Source organism: Sebastes umbrosus, chromosome 18 (assembly GCF_015220745.1).
Source record: "Sebastes umbrosus isolate fSebUmb1 chromosome 18, fSebUmb1.pri, whole genome shotgun sequence".
Classification (NCBI taxonomy): domain Eukaryota; kingdom Metazoa; phylum Chordata; class Actinopteri; order Perciformes; family Sebastidae; genus Sebastes; species Sebastes umbrosus.
In genome coordinates, this window is record NC_051286.1 from 9,206,620 (window position 1) to 9,223,664 (window position 17,045).

At 39.7% G+C, this 17,045-nt stretch overlaps 1 protein-coding gene across 1 annotated transcript in view; it reads left to right on the forward strand.

Annotated features, from left to right (window-relative positions):
- The window catches only part of man1a1 (mannosidase, alpha, class 1A, member 1), a 148,173-nt gene that overhangs the window by 30,173 nt on the left and 100,955 nt on the right, over positions 1 to 17,045 (forward strand). Inside the window, exon 2 of the mRNA XM_037750428.1 lies at positions 8,438 to 8,534. Coding sequence (XP_037606356.1) covers positions 8,438 to 8,534 — 97 coding nt within the window. The remainder of the gene's footprint in view (positions 1 to 8,437; positions 8,535 to 17,045) is intronic.

Here is a 17,045-nt window from a genome sequence, read left to right on the forward strand (position 1 = left end):
CTTGTAGCTTCATTAGCAGCTGTTGAAAGAAACACTCAACAGCATTTTCTCTTGCAAACCTGTTTCCGCTTCCCTCACAGACCAACTGCTGTTATATCATAGTGAGTCAACCAATAATATTTAATGAAGATTTGCTCTTGCAAACACCTGCTACATAGAAGGTCTTCCAAAAAAAGCTGTTTATCCTCCTGTTTATGAGATAAACAGGAAGTCACATGTTTTAAATAACTGCTGTGAAGGAAATGAACAGAAAAGGAAACTGTTTTTCTAGGTTAGCTCAGTCTGCTATCTGTGGTTTAGTTTCTGTTCATGTTTCCTGTGATGTGCTGAATCACTCTAGCATATTAAACTGCAAACTTTTGTAAGAGAATAACTGTTTTAGTAGTTTTAGTATCTACCCAAAGCAGAGAAGGTTTTGTACTTGAAGAAATGATGGGATATGAGGATGAAAATGCATAAAATATAGACAGAAGTGTCACTAATATCATAGCTTCTAATCTTCGTTTTCCACAGAGTGACACATGGCTAACAGCAGCTAAATCCAATTCACATCAAAATCAATTCAATTCAACTGAATGACTTTTTTGACGCTCAAGAAACTGATTCAACTTTAAAGTGATATTTCAAAAGTTTGCTCGAATTTTGCAGAAAGATTGAATCAGAAAATCATCAGATCAGTGACCTGCTGAGCACTTTCTATTATCCTCACAGTTCATATAATGCATTTCTCATCTTTTTCAGTTTTGCTTTCATCCTTCTCAGTAGAGATGTTCTGATACCATTTTTTCCCTCCTAATACCAAGTACTGATCCGATACCAGCATGATAAAAAAGAGATATAGTTTTTATTATTATTATTATTATGTAACAGCTGTTTGCTACTGACCCTGTATGGATAGTGGACAGTAGTTGTCAGTGAAAACCATGATACATCCTGGGCGACAGCACAGTTAAGGCTAATGTTGATGTTTTTCTGGGTTAATAAATTATGGTATCGGATCGGTGCATAGACTGGTGATCCTGAATTTTGGGTAGTTTGGGACGCATTTCCGATACTGGTATCGGAACTACTCTACTTTTCAGTGCGTCTATCTTCATACAACAGTACGTATGATATTACAATGTTTTTCTTAATTTTTGTGCATTTTCCTACGAATGTCCAGCAAAACTTGTCACATGTCCAGCAAAATAAACTTCAGTCCTCGAAGGAAACAACTTGGTTTGGTTTAGGCAACAAAACTACGCTGTTAGGTTTAGGAAAAGATTGGGGTTTGGGTTAATGTTACTATGGAAGTGGCGTTACTTATGTACGTAAGTTACGTGACAAATAAATCTACGTTGATTTCTGGTTTCACACAGGACACCAACAGCAGTCTCCTGGGCAAAAGTCTGGTGTTTTTTGACCCACCCGTCCACCCTGATCTCTTCCCTCTCTTTATACTTCCTGGTTCACAATTATGCGGATTACATATGAATTCATTTTGTGCGATACACACGAATTACAGTGCTTTACAGTGCCTTGTATGGTTGTTGATATTTCCTTTTTCTATCAGATATGTGAAGTATTTTTCATTATTTTTCCAGGCTGTAGTCAGTCATTCCTGCTTCCTATCTATCTCCTCGCTTTTTTGTGACCCGACGTTTTCCTCTCAGTATCTCTCTCTGCCTTTATCTTCCTCTCTTTGAGGTGACAGGGAGTGAGGCAGTCAAGCATCTGTACTTCACCACACACTCACTCGGGATGCTTCTTTGGCAGGCAGATTGTGTCTGCGTGTGTGTGCGAGTTCGTGTGGTCCACATGCCGGTTGGCGGTTGGTCTGATGTCCTTATCTGCCCAACAACCATATTGTCACCTAACTGCCCTCCTTTTCTCTCTCTAACCCTCTCTCTGCCTCACACACAATGCACCTGTTACAAGGGTGTTAGTCACAAGTGTTTCCCCTGAGACCAACTATTCATTTCAGCTTCTCTTTCACCACCGCAGCCCCAGGAGGAACTCACACACACACACTCTTCCCCTCTTTCCTGTTTTACACACATCCTCTCAGTTACAGATTACTTAAGACCCCCTGGAGCAAACAGGGGTCATTAACCCCTAGATCTTTGCACAGCAGCAGTTAATGATCTGCCATCATCCCACTGTGTGCATGAATGTGTGTGTACAAACGGCGGTGTTAAGTATACACACTGAATCAATGCCAGGTTATAATGTTGGGGACATTTAAACGAGGCCTCGGTGGACTCGTGTACCTCGGCGCTCATCTAAGGGAGCACGCCACTTGGTCTGGCCTTGTTGTTGCATTGTTAACACACATTTAACTTTGTGTCAGTGAAATGCTATTTGTCATGGTGCCCAGTAAGCACCTGTCAAACTTGGAAAGGGCTCCCCCCTTGTGGTGTCTCATCCAAAATTCAATTCATTTCCATTAAAGATTTGTTTTGTGGGAAATGTCTTGCCCACTTGAGGGGTTGTGTTAACTGCAAGTTCTTGACCTCAGTATTGCTGATTTGTACACCATGTAGTCTGTACTGACTGCAATGTAAATGCTCTACGATCAGAGCTAGTGATGTAGAATAAAAAGCGAGAAAGACCGCTTTTGGCAGGCGGGTGCGGAGGTGGATGGGTCCAACAAACACAGGACTTTCTATTTTTGTTTTGTAAGTTACGTTAGTGATGTTTGTGACATGTTTTCCGTACTTGTGTCACATTGTTTCCGTACATATTATACTTAGCTTAGATACGTATTTTAAGTCCAACATTATATTTTTCCTTTGTTGTTGTTGCCTTAACGTATGTGATTGTTTTTTACCGTAGTTTTGTTTTGTGGCGTACAAATGACATGCGAAAAGCCTAAAATGCGTCCTCATGATGCGGGAATGTCTGTGTAATGTCGTGCTATTAATACGCCGAGACCGGGTCGGTGAAGCAGTCTTGTTACCATCTCCTGTTTTAGGTTTTAGTTTGTTTTTATGAGTTTGAGAGAATGAGCACTTTAAAATTGTTAATGTATTCTGGTCAAAAAAAGAGGAGTTTCAAATGTTAGTTTCAACTGCAGCAGAGAAAACAAAGCTTGTTACTGCAGTTACATGGTCTGTAGGCTGAGATGCCTCATTAATTTGAATATTTGATAATTAGACTGTTGCGTGTTTTGGTGTTGGAGCGAAGTTTTCTGGCAGTTTTTAGATGTTGCACATTAGAATTTGACTTTTTAAAGCAGTTTTAATATATATTTTTTTACAAAGTCTAATCTGCACATTCCTTACACGAACATCAGTATTAATTTTTAAACTGTGTGCCTGAGAGTGATTCGTTTTATTCCCCGCTGCTATCTGTGTGTTAGCATGCTGTAAGACAATTAGCTGTCCTGCTGACAGGAAACAGTTGTAGAGAGGGGAGGACACGGCTCTGGCTGCGTGGCGATGTGTGTGTGTCTGTGTGTGGATGTGCTGCTGTGTGTCATCAGTGAAGACAACACTGTTATTAGTTCAGTGCCTGAGGCAGATCAATAGGCTGAGAGGAGAGGTGGAGCAGGGGGACAACAGAGAATAGGAATGAATTGAAGAGCGAGAGAGGAGGAGGAGGAGGAGGAGGAGGAGGAGGAAGTGATTATCAACACTTCTCACGCAGCCTTTCTGTAGCGAGTAATCTCATCCTCAGCTTGTGTGTCTGCATGCTCCAGAGATGAGAGGAGGTGTGTATGTGCTTAAGATCTTCCGGCTAGATTGGACTTGATGTCGGTACCCTAGAAAACCAATGCACCTTAAACACGGAGCCAATTAGCATGGAGATATTGTGAGTCTGAAATAGCTTCAGCCACCAAATCCTAATAACAGCGGTCAGCCCAGAAAGTCCTGAGCAGTTAATCCTATTAGAGTCAACACATCGGGATCCTGGGCAATAAATCCATTAACACACAGGGAATGTTTAGTAGTGTGAGCCTGCCTTATTTACACACTGAATTACTGAACAGCACGCCATGCCTATTGATATACTGTGATTTTGAGCTATTTTCCAAAATATAATTCTCAGGATGGTGTATGGAAACCCTAGCCAGGTTCAGACCTTTACATTCACACCCATGTCTCAGATTTTGTCAAGCAATTCAAGCGAGTTGAGTTGCAGTAGACCCTTTTAGTGCGAATGTCATGATTGCGTTACGGTGTTAGCTGGAGGCAAAACGGACTGGCACCGCAAGAACGTACAGGATAGGCAATCCACTAGCAAGTTGACACTTAATTCCCCAGATCCACTTTGTTTGAACCAATCCGACAGCATCCAATCAAGTTGCAGGAGAGAACCACGAAGAACTAATGTTACGTTACAAAGCGCCAGTTGGCACTAGTTACTCTGTTGTTAAAATGTCATTACATTTGATTAAGAGAAGTTTAGGACTTGGGACTTGACTTAGGACTTGTCTGTCTTGGCTTGGGACTTGAGTGCAAAGACTTGAAACTTACTTGTGACTTACAAAATAATGACCTGGTCCCACCTCTGGTGTGTATATACATTCTCAATATCAACCTGTATAGTCAGTATTACTGTATACTAACTGTACACATTCTAATGCTGCCTCAAAGTATTAAGGCTGCTTGATATGACATTAGGGTGGCTGAATACTAGTGATTGGTTACAACAAAATAATCAAATCCTTCCCCACAGAAAACAAGTCAGTTCAGACTGAATAATAGAGTAGTAAAAAAGTAGTAGTATCTGGCTCTGGATGTCCTTTATAAAAACAAAAGTGCCCTAAACTGCATGTTTGTTTATACACAACAGACTAGTTAATCAATCCTTGACACACCCAGACAGGTTTTCACATATTTTGCTTGCTCAGATCTCTTTCTGAGATCGTGTACAGACCAGACTTCCTTGACATGTCTGTTAGCTTTGTTGAACCTAGTTGGGCGGGATAACAAACACCTTTATAATTCGTATTAGTTCATGAAGTTTGGTAAACACCAGCATCACTTCGCCCACATTCACATAAACATATATTGTATTGAGTTATGGGCTGTATTATGCTGAGTGTTAGTTGGCCACTAGCGTTTTCTGATGTAGAAAACTGACATTGTCGTAATAATTGTTTTTTGTAGAATTTAAATTAACCCCCTTCCAGTGCCAATTTGTTTACAGTGTACATTCCCTGTTCCTTTTTTTTCTGTGTTTGTTCGTGACGAGTGAGCGGCATCTATCTGTCTTCTTGATCTCAACATCCTTGAAAAGACCTTGGATCAGCTTTAGTGTTCCTCTCATGTGTTGCAGTGCAGCGTTTGAGGTGGAAAAAGCGTATTCGAGTAGATCTCTTAATGTGACATGCATATAGGAGCTGTAATTAGCAGGCTCACTAGCTTTAATTAGTGGGTTTAAATGGAGGAAAGCATTCGCTAGCTGTCAGGTTGATGTACGTGGGAGTTGTTATGCAAATGCGGTGGCTTTTGTTCTGTGTGTATGTGTTTTTCAAAGAAGGGCACACGTGAAGATTGACATGTTTGATCTCGTGATGTCTACCTGCCAGTAAACCAATGCTGAAGTTCTAATATAAGAAACACTGTGCATGCAACGTGTTTATGTGAGTGTGTGTTGTTGTGGTTATCTGTGTGTCTGAAATGCACATTGCATAGTCCTTAATGCACTGTGCATCTAATAACCAGTTGCTGTGTGACAAGCATTAATTCAGTCTACTCATGCACCAGGCTCTTCAGCTTGCATGATGTAACCTGATGGAGAGCATCTTTGACTGAAGCGTTGTCAGTCATATTCACAATATGCATAAAAGAATAACCCCTTTGGAGCATCACTTTTCTACTGTTTATGGTTGTTTCTAAGCACCTGCTCAGCACTTGTGGTTGTGCATGAGCAGAAATATTCATTTCTTGACATCCTTTGTCTGGCATGTGACCTCCTTTTTTCTTCATTTTCAGTCAAAAGTGCAGTAAAGTGTTCCCAAAGTAGTGCATTATTTGCGCTAAATTGTTATATAAAGAGTGTGATTGTTAACATTGGGCTTCACCTTGCTTACATACGCCTCCTGGTGGTTTTGTTAATCTGAAGTGCTTTTCACAATGCAAGTGCTGCTGTAATCATAAATCAAAAAATGTAACATCAACACTGATTAGTAAAATAATTTATTAAGCTAAAATGCCTCACATTTTCAGGTTCGGATTTCTGTCTTCGTAGGTTTGTTAGCGGTCGTTCTAGCAACAACTTTGCATTTAGATATCCCCAGACATTCAGTAGGCAGAGATCTCTGATTGTTTGATATTGTGATACTAAAATCCCATGAACAACGCCGCTGCTCGTTATGGAGCGAACGGGACGAATGAAACCAGCAACCTGTAGACAGAGTCGTCAGCGTGTACAGCCTCCACTGGATCTTGTGATGTTCTTTTGTCAATGGCAGTTGTAATACAGTGCAGCCTTTCACCATGTGGGTATTAAAAACTCATTCATATTTTATTGAACATCACTTAAGCTCCTCTTGCTCTTACCCCTGTACGTGCGATGGCTGTGAGACAGACAAGTGGGATGGTGTAGCAGCACGGGTTTCCTGCTCGACCGAATCGGTAAATTGCTCGTTTATTGACAGGTTTTCTCGCTTATTTAATTTTGGTTTCCGGGGAAACGGGTCACACTGAGCGAGTGACTCGTTAACCTACCGGTCTACTGCCTGCCGTGGTCACCGCCTTTTGAAATGATCACAATGAATTGTTGTTGTCAGTGAGTGTTTGTCCTGGAGTGAGCTAACTAACAGTGAGTCAGCAGCAGTAACAGAATTAAGTGTACCACACACTCACACACATGTATACGCTTGCAACTAGGATATGGCTACTGAGAGAGGATGTGCATTGTACAGTAATATGATCTCCCTGGAGAGATGGTGCAGGCTCTACATCAGTTTCACAACCCACTTTGCTGAATGCTATGTGGTTTGTATTCAGGTGTACAAAGCTGGCATTCACCCTGTGTACGCTATAGGTTACAGCCTAGTGCCAGTAAGAGCCTATTCATGAAAGAAGCACACTATCATTGCAGTGTCTGTGCACAGACTTTCCGTCTGAAGGTGGAGGATAAAGGGTTTTAGCGCGTCTAATCCAGATGCAGGTTCTAGAAAGCTCCAGAAGGATGCTATGTAACCTGGATTAGCAGCACAGACACATGGCTGGAGCTGGAGGAGGAGCCACGTGTGAGGACTGAAATGAGAGTGGGTGTTAGATTGGAAACTAGTGTTCACGCTGCTATCAAGCCCCCAGCCAGCGCCAGATTAAAATAAGATGAAACTTCAATGACTCCCGCTGGGGGAATTGAGTGGTTTCAACAGCATATAATGGGCCTCGGCAGAGCAAAATGTTCCTTTTTGGAGGGAATTGAGTGATATTTGGGTTTTATTTTTAAGCAGAAATGAGCCAATCAATCAGCAACACCAATCATAGCTGGCTGACCGTCATTTTGAATAGGTCAGTTCACAGAGAATGCTGACAGATGTTGGACTTGTGTTGTTATTGATTTCAGTTTGGTGTTGAACTGTACAAACAAATAAGTCTCTTATTTCCAGATCGTCCTTCCATATAATCGTCCGTTTAGGTCGTCTGTGTATGCAGCTTATTATGACCCATATTTAGGTTTATTGTTAAGCAGCGACCTCTAGTGGTCATAGTTATTATACAGTAACTGGAGCAAAAGGAAGGCGGGTGACGTAGTATGAAGAACGTCAAAGTCCATAAAGGGAGTAGGATGTAACGATACATCGATTCAATGATCAACGATCCAATAGTAACGATGCAAAGTGAAAACATCGATACATATCATAATCTTTAAGATATGCCTTTATTTTGACATTTTTGCACATTCACACATAAACATGAACAACAGGAGATCTGTTTTTATTAAAGAATAATGATTTAGTTGCTTTGAGAGTTCATATAAATGTAACTGATTGTGTTAAATATATATGAAATATGATATTGTCTCATATTGATCACAGGTCCCTGAATTGAATCGGACAAAATCGTATCGTGGCAGACTTTGTGATATTGGCAAACATTGTATCATTGTCCAGGGAATCAATATAAAAGATATGATATTACCTATATTGTGATAGAAGATTTTGGCCATATCGCCCAGCCCTAACAACATGGGCTTTGGGAAAAAGTGATTGGTGTCTGTTTTTAACCATTTTCCTGCCATTTTATGGACCATATGATTCAACTGATTAATCGAGAAAACAATCATCGGATTAATTGATAACAAAACATTTTATGTTAGTGTGTATAGACCAATATGTCATTGTCAGTATCATTTGGGCTATAAACCAACCCACCATTTAGTATGAAAATGACTTAATTCTCTTTGTTACAGCTCAGAGTTGATTGTCCTCTTTAACTCTGTTCATTTCTCATCTCCTCCTCCTCCTCCCCCTCCTCTTCCTCCTCCCTGTCAGATGATGAAACATGCGTGGGGCAGCTACAGGCGCTACGCCTGGGGTTCCAATGAGCTCAGGCCCGTCTCCAAGCAAGGCCACTCCAGCAATCTATTTGGTGAGTGAGAGCCCAAACACACACACACACACACACACACTCACACACACTCACGATTGATCTCTTGTCCCTGCCACCAGCTGCCTTGGCCTTTAGATTAGCAGCCAAATTGGCCGTCAGTTGGAGTCATCCATCTATGGATGCCTCTAAATGTCAACTTTATCATATATTTATATTCTGTTTGTGCCAGTCGTTGGTGTCTGTGCTGTTAATGAGTCTTATTCTGTCCATGCTTCTTCTTCTCTGTTTCACACAACTCTTTCTGCAAACCTCAATTCTACGTCTGCATTTAAGTTGTGAAATAACAAGCAGCATGCAGCTAGATGACTGTAGGGCTTCGTTAATAAATATCACACACACACATGCGCTCACACCAACCCTGTCTCCCACAAAATTACGTTTCCATACAACTAGGCTGCATAACCGAAATACGTTTTGAGAGAAACACATTTTCTCATGGATTAGGGTTGCAGTTTTAAACAGTTTTAAACACGTGGTTAACGTTGTAAATGGAAACAAAGGTAAAAAAAACACCATGGTTTGGCTTAAAATGACTATGACATTGAAACAGAACAAAACCAAAATGCAACAAAATTACTTAGTTAGTTTAAAGGGACGTTTAGTGAATGACAGTCAGCGTCCGTTTGCTCGCACTTGTGCGCGTACTACGTGGACGCAAACGAGCATCGGTCAAAACAGTGAGGCGACACACACATGTATTTGTGATATGTAAATAACAAACGTAATCTATCGACAAAATACGTTTCCTTCCAAATGTAGCTGAGAATGCAATTTAGTTGTATGGGAAAGTATTTTTTTTAGGACACAGGGCTGGCTCACACTCACTTTGTTTAGTGTCTTTCTGCTGTGACTGGGACGCATCATCATCCCCCAGTCTGATTGTGTGCGTGCAGCAGAAGCCAAATGAAACGAGGAGGATAATAACTGCATCTTTTTTTAAGTCCTTTCTTATCCCCCCAGCCACACACACACACACACACACACACACACCCTCACACACACTACATGTTGCTCATTGTGTTTAGTTGGCCGAGATCGTTGGCTTAAAAGCTGGACTCCGAGATCTACCGCCAAAGTAAACATAAATCTAAAAGCAGAGGATCCCACAGATCTGTTGTGACGGCCCGTGTGCCAGTGGCAGAGCATCAATACAACTCATTAAAATCACATTTAATCTGCAATGTATTTGGTTTTCTGCTAATTGTGTGAAAGGATAAAGAGACCAGAGACTTAAAAGTATTGAAAAAAAACTCTTTAATATGTAAAAAGAAGTCCTGAAGCTGATATTTCTGTTACAGTTGTAGAGGATATGGACACAATCTCATGAACAATGATATAGTGAAAAAAAAAGTCTTTATTGAGACAGTGTTAGAGCAGTGTACGTGCTCTTTCCGCAGGTGTTTAGTGTGTACTCATAATGAATACTGTAATTTATTCTGACTGATTGGATTAATAAGAGCGGCAATTGGATTTTTAATTTGTTAAGATCTCGTTCTCTCTCTCTTGACCTAATTAAATCCTCTCTGAGAATATTTGTTTAGATACCTTCAGCTCCAGATGAGCGCTGTGTGTGTGTGTGTGTGTGTGTGTGTGTGTGTGTGTGTGTGTGTGTGTGTGTGTGTGTGTGTGTGTGTGTGTGTGTGTGTGTGTGTGTGTGTGTGTTTATCAGTGGGTGGTGTATGTGACAGTTTAGAGTAGCGTCGCTGCTAGCTCTTGACTAGATAAGATGGCATTCATGCGTGAGAGAGGTAGCTGTGCCTCCACTGCTGATAAGACCGCTCTCTTGACACCAAAATACACTTGTGTACTTCACATGGTTTGAAGTTGTTTTTTTTAATGTTACCCTTTTATATTCAGGTACAGGTCTGTGTCAGTGAAGCAAATATTTTATTTTTATTTTCCTCCATAACAACAACAACTAAATTTCCTTCTTGATGACTTAAAGTAAACTGCCTGTAATTGATTAAGAGTGCAAGGAAGTAGAAAAATGGAAATGTTGTTTTTTAAAGTGGTTATTTTTTAGCTTGGGGACAGTGGAAAAAGCTGTAAACACATCACTGACACATTATATATATTATATAGAAGTTATAACTAACATGTCAGTAAACACTTGTTTCTTTACACATCCAGCAGACACGAGTTTCTGGCCATTGTAATGCCAATACTTCTCCTTAAAGCTCTGTTTTGCTTGACTCTTGAGTGAATTATCTGGTTCTTTAGCTGCTAAATGCTCCGTTATGTTCACCAGCTGGCCGATAAATTTGTCTGTCCTCAGTTTGGTGCTGGGCTGGTAGCGTACAGTGGGTTCTTCAGAATTTTTTTAGCTGGAAACTCGGTTGATGAGAGCGGTGAGACTATACCAAAAGCGTAAAGCTGTGAGCCGTTAAACCAAAACAAAGACAGAGTTGGGTGTTCTTCACCTCAAACAACTTCTTTCACAGTACACATAGTAATTGAAGTCACTCGTCCTTCACTCATTATTTGTTTAAAGTGTCACATCAAATAACTTCAGCTTACATTGTGTAATTAGTTCGCTGAAGTTGACCCCCAAAGTCTGTGTGATTGGCTCCAGTTTTCTATGTAATTGTGTAGTTTTAGTCAGTGTATAGTGAATGAGTTTTCTGTCTAATTATAGCAGTCTTACATTGGTCCTCCTTAATGCAGTTTCACCTTCACTGCATAAAAAGGCAAAGAGCAGAATTCTGAGTTATTTCTGAACATCGGTGTTTCTGTATCTTACATTGTCGGTACAGAATTTGCATTATTTGTGTCAAGGCACTATAGCTGAGCTGTTGGTTTTTCAGGTTGTTTCTGTAACACCATCAAATTACAGAAGTGACAGGATGACAGCACCTTGAGCGTATGTATATGCAGGGTGTTACAAAGGATGTTTGAAGCCACTGACTTGGGTCAGAACTGTTTTGTTCAATTACAGCAGTAAGATGACTCTTCTGATGTTTGGGCTCCTTTTGGTCTGTCTTTTCTTTTTCAAGCTTTACCTGTCTAAAAAGGATTGTCAGGCGTAGGGCTGTGTATTGGCAAGAATCTGGCGAGACAGTACGTATTATGATACAGGGGTAATGATTCAATATATTGCGATACTGTAAGCAAGGCGATTGTGATTTTTGAATTTAATTGAAGGAAAACTGTCATAGTATAAAGAACACACCAGAAATACACCATTTTAGAATAGGAACCCATTTTCATTCACATATCTTGAAATCAGAGGTCAAGGGACCCCTTTGAAAATGGCCATGCCAGTTTTTCCTCGCCAAAATTTAGCGCAGGTTTGGAGCGTTATTTAGCCTCCTTCTTGAAAAGTTAGTATGACATGGTTGGTACCAATGGATGTAGGTTTATATGATGATGTAGCTTCACTTTAGCTTTAAAACTGAGCCCACTACAACCTGTGAAAGATCATATAGCAGCCGGGTCCAACACAGGGCGAGAGGTTAATTAAAAATTGATAGTGTTTTGGAAAATTGATACAGTATCGCACAACATAATATCGCAATACTCATGTCTATCGATATTGTCTTACACCCCTCGTCTGGCCACCGGTCTACTGGAAACACAATATTATTCTGGTATATTAAGGTGAATACATTTTCAAGTTTGTTTATTCGTCATATGCACAACAATTACAGCAAGCAGTCGTTGGCAACGGAAATCTTGGGTCTCAGGTACTCTTCAACAATGCTCATTAAAAATGTATATGTAAAGAAAGGAAAATCACACAAGTAAAATCAAAATGAGAATCAAAGACATAAAGTAGTGCAAGTTGAAATAGCAGTATTTCAGATTATGACAGGGCGAATGTAAGTGTAGTAAAACGAAAGTTATACTTCTAATTATAGTTTTGAAAGGAGGTGTTACCTTTGATTGAAATACATAACTTCAGTCTTCGCCATGGGGAAAAAGCCCAAACCCCCACTAAGTCGATTCTATTATACAGTGTGGAAGATTTACAGGCTCATTTTTAATGATTTCCTTCTCATGTTTAATGAGGAAATTCAATCAGCTTTGTGTAAATTCCAGCCACTGTTTCATTACCGGAATTTATCATACGTAAATGTAGGAAGAGAGAGAGAGAGGAAAGCAGTTGTGTGAATACTAATTGTTAGATTAGCCCGTTCAACTCTGTCTCTCTCTATCCATCCCTCATGTCTCTGCTATAGAAAAGTAAATAGGTTTCAGTTGGCTGCTCCTGCGGACCCACTTCCATCAGTAAATAAGACAGCTTGGCCCCGGGGCCTTGTCACAGACGTTTCCAACTCCTATAGAACATGATGTATGACGATAATATTAGCCTGACCTGGAATATTATGCAATGAAGCCTCTTTCCATGCTGGAGGCTATTTCCCCGACACACAGTAACCTGGATTGCTGGTTCAAATTAGACAGGAGAACTGAAAATGTGAGACCTTGCTAGCTGTGGTTAGAAGGTTCAGGATGCCCTTTTCAAATAATAAACCAGATGAACATGATAAATAGATCTACTCCATGCTCTCCATAAGGCGTGGTTTAAAGCAGAGGTTCTCACATTTTTTCAACTAATAAAACAAGCCAAGCTGCACTTTATTGAAAGCAACAAAAGATTCAGGTGAACATGATAATGTTGCCATTTGGGCTGTCAAAGTTAACGCGATAATACGCAATAAATTAATGCATATTTGTTTTAATGCCACTTATTTCTTTAACGCATTAACGCACATTTTTAGGTTGTAGCGGGCTCAGTTTTAAAGCTAGAGTGAAGATACTGGCATGATATGAAAGTGAAGACACTCTAAATTATATATTTTCATCCAAAAACCAATTAGATTAATAAATTGTATTTTTAAATAGATATTTGCAACTAACGATTTTTTTAATGATTTATTGGTCTGATGATTATTTTCGCAATTAATTAATTAATTGTCAGAAAAAATGCCTGTCACAGTTTCCTAAAGCAACAATTGACATCTTCAAATTGCTTGTTTTGTTCAACTAACAGTCCAAAAGATATTCAATTTATTATCACTAAAAACATATGAAAGCAGCAAATTCTCAAAGTTCGGAAGCTGGAATGAGGGAATGTTTGCAGATTATCTGTCGACAAAACAGCAAATAATGTCAGCTGTAGTAAATATTATATTCAGTACTCTTAAATCATGATTTTTATATTATCCTTCTCAGATGTTTATGATAAGAACAGGATGGCGGGTCAGAAAAGGTTGAGAAGTCCTTCTTAAATGTGTGCAATCTGGAGCTGTTATTTCCAGCTCAAGACTTGAGAATGGATTTTTAAACAATCTTATACTAAGCCTGGGCATCCCATATTTATTCTCTTTAGAGCTGTTGAATAGGAGAAGACTGCAGATGGGCTGGATTCTGTTTTTTTGTGGGGGGGGGGGGGGAGGTTGAATTTGTCCTCTCTGTGGTCATTCCCTGAAGGATCTCAACTCCTTGGTCTCAGACGCCAGCTGTGCTGTCAGCTGTTAGCTTCTCTAGTGCGTATGACATTTTTCTGCTTTTAGATACTTGAAAAAAAGCAGAGTTACTACTCAACTCCAGCTTTTAATTGACAAACACTACCAGCCATAGACCTTTCCAAAAATGTTGGCAGGCAACTACGTTTAATTTCTCAAACAACTACTTTGGCAGACAACCAACCATGGTTTGGGTATGTTTCATCAAACAGTTCTACAACACAAGCACTTCAATAGAAAAGAGCAAGAGATATGAGCAAGTCTGCTTGTAATCTTTGTATGAGAAATGTACAATTAGTGTCCCATTTAATAGCTCCATATTTTTAAATTTAACGTACACAGCAAGTCTTGTATCTATAAAGCGTTAAGAGAGAAGTGTACAGTACAGATTGTGTTAGTATTTGACAAATTGTTTGAAAGGTCAAGATGATGATGAAGTGACTCTGGATGTGTAACTCATTTGTAATAGCAAATGAGTGCCAACAAACAAAAATTGCAGTAGAAAATCAAATCTGATTAAATTACACCCACACATCCCGGATGAAGACGAGAAGCTGAATGATTGAGTTTTAAAGCTAAAGATGTTTTTTCCCCTTTGATTGTTATTTATTCAGTTACGAATAGTTCTTGTTATACAGAAACACGTGACATTTAAAACAACGTTTTCGGGGACTTTAACATAATTTAACCATAGACTGTATATAAGAAGTGGACATGGTCACCGTGACGTTCATCCATTGGTTTGTTGACCGCCGTTTTGAAGCCTTGAGTTCGGCATTTCTTCTGGCCGTCCCCATCTTGGTATTTTTCTGCAACCAGAAGTGATACGAGAGGGTGGAGCTAAGTACAACCGAACGCTGAATGAGACATTTTTAGGCGACCAAAATGTTACGATGAACTTTAAAGAACGGAAAACACACTGTGAAAGGGTTAAAGTTGTAAGACGAAAACATGGACAACGGCGTAGTAGCGACCTGTTAATCACAAGGTAGCCACGCCCTAAAGCATCCTCTGCTTTATGGTCTATTTGACTCTAAATGGGATCATAATTTACTAAATGAACATCATGCTGTATTGAAGAAGACTTGAAACTACTGACTGAGACCATAAACTCACCTGAATTCAACATAATGTAATATAACTTATACATTTATTTGATGTTGACTGTTATTCTGAAGGACTGTCAGAGATATAACAAGTCTAAAAATGTTCCAATATTAATAAACACTACAGGATGATAATAATACATATTTGTAAAGCTCTTAACTTTATCCCATGAAGTTATATAGTTCTGTAGATAATCTGAATTTTATACAGCATCGTATTAGTGACTATTGTAAACACAAACTACTTAGGTCTTGGATTTAAATCAAAATGACATTCAATAACAATAACATATTGTATACAGATTTAAAATGAAGTGCTCTGTTTCAATAATAATTGAATTGCACATTGATTGGGTACCTGAAGGGCAGACTGATTGCCGTTTCATCCACCGTCTAGACTCCTGTAACAGCTTCTCATCGCGGTGCAACAGCGTCAGTCACAAACAATATTTCATCCGGAACGCTCTGCATTCACCCCCCTCCTTTCAACGCGATACAGTTTGTGCAGCTCACATATGATCTGTCTGGTTATGTAGAGGTTGACTGATAGTGGCGTTCTGGATGCGATGTCAATAATATTGTGCAGAGTTGATTGATTAATTTAATAATGATGTCCCGACGTCAGAAGCTATAGGGCTCGGTGATGTAATGCTTGGATAACTCTGAACTCGTCGTCCTTGCCCTCATCTGCTTCCTTTGAAGGATTTTATGAAGCAAGACTTTATCAGCTACAATAGAACAGCTTCCCACCCCTGGAGATTCTGTAGATTCACCCTTTTCTTTTTAGCTAAAATTAAATACACCTAGAGGCGACGATGGCATCCATCTCTCCTCCTGTCACCTCCAATCCCTCTCTGCGTCTCTCAGCACTCAACTCGGCTGTCTATAACACTGCCATTGAGACTCACTCATGAGAACAGGTACATCTCCCTGTTTCTAAATCCAGAGCGGGTCAAATCCTGCTGTTACATTGCAGTTTGCTATGCTTCAAAGAGAGGCCATAACCTGCTGAATGTTAGAAAAGAACCTGGTGGGGATGAAAATGTCAGAATTACACCTCCAAAATGTCTCCGCTCTTGTAATATTTTGAGGAATAACTTAATTATTTAAACCTCCTTCTTGCATAGGAGTCTTGTTATTGTCCCACTCTAACATAAACTGTCTGTATGAACCACTGAGGGCTTTTTTTCCCCACCTGGATCTCACTGACCAGAATATGTTAAATGAATTATTACCTTGTTAAGTTTCTCCAGATCATCAGGAGCTCATTTGGAGCTCAGTGCCAGTGAATAGTCGGTCCAGCCTTAAGCTGTACCCTGACTCCTGTTAGACATTATGGAATGTAATTTAATCTCAGCCCCATTATAAACCAATGAGCCAGAGGTGGGGTTTGTACCAAGGCCTTATCCTGGAGTCCAGTTGTTTTTTTACAAGGACACGCTGGCAGTAGTAGAAGAGTTCTGATGGCAATGGATTTCAGTTGTAAGAATCTGGTAGTAACCCTTCCTCATTATAGCTGCAAACACTGCAATGTGGATTTTATTCTACTCTGCTCTCTGGAAATATTTCTCACAGCTGCAACACAGAGAATTTGAGTTTGGACCAGAGTTCGGATTGTAGCACTATAATGGATTACCATGCTGGACTACTCATAAATGAATTCGATGTACTCATGGGTTCAATGTGAGGCTGGATTAAGGAACAAGTAATGTAATTAATTACGTATTCTGTTAAGTAATCAGTCAAGTAATAGGATTGCTATTTCAAGGAGTATTAAGTAATGGGTAATTAATTACATTTTTCAAGTCACTTGCCCAACATTGGACAGGATATATGGTAGTATTTTTGATGAGAAGAAATAAATGAATTGTGCCACGGATTAGCCACCAACCAAACTGTGTAAATGAAATAATAAG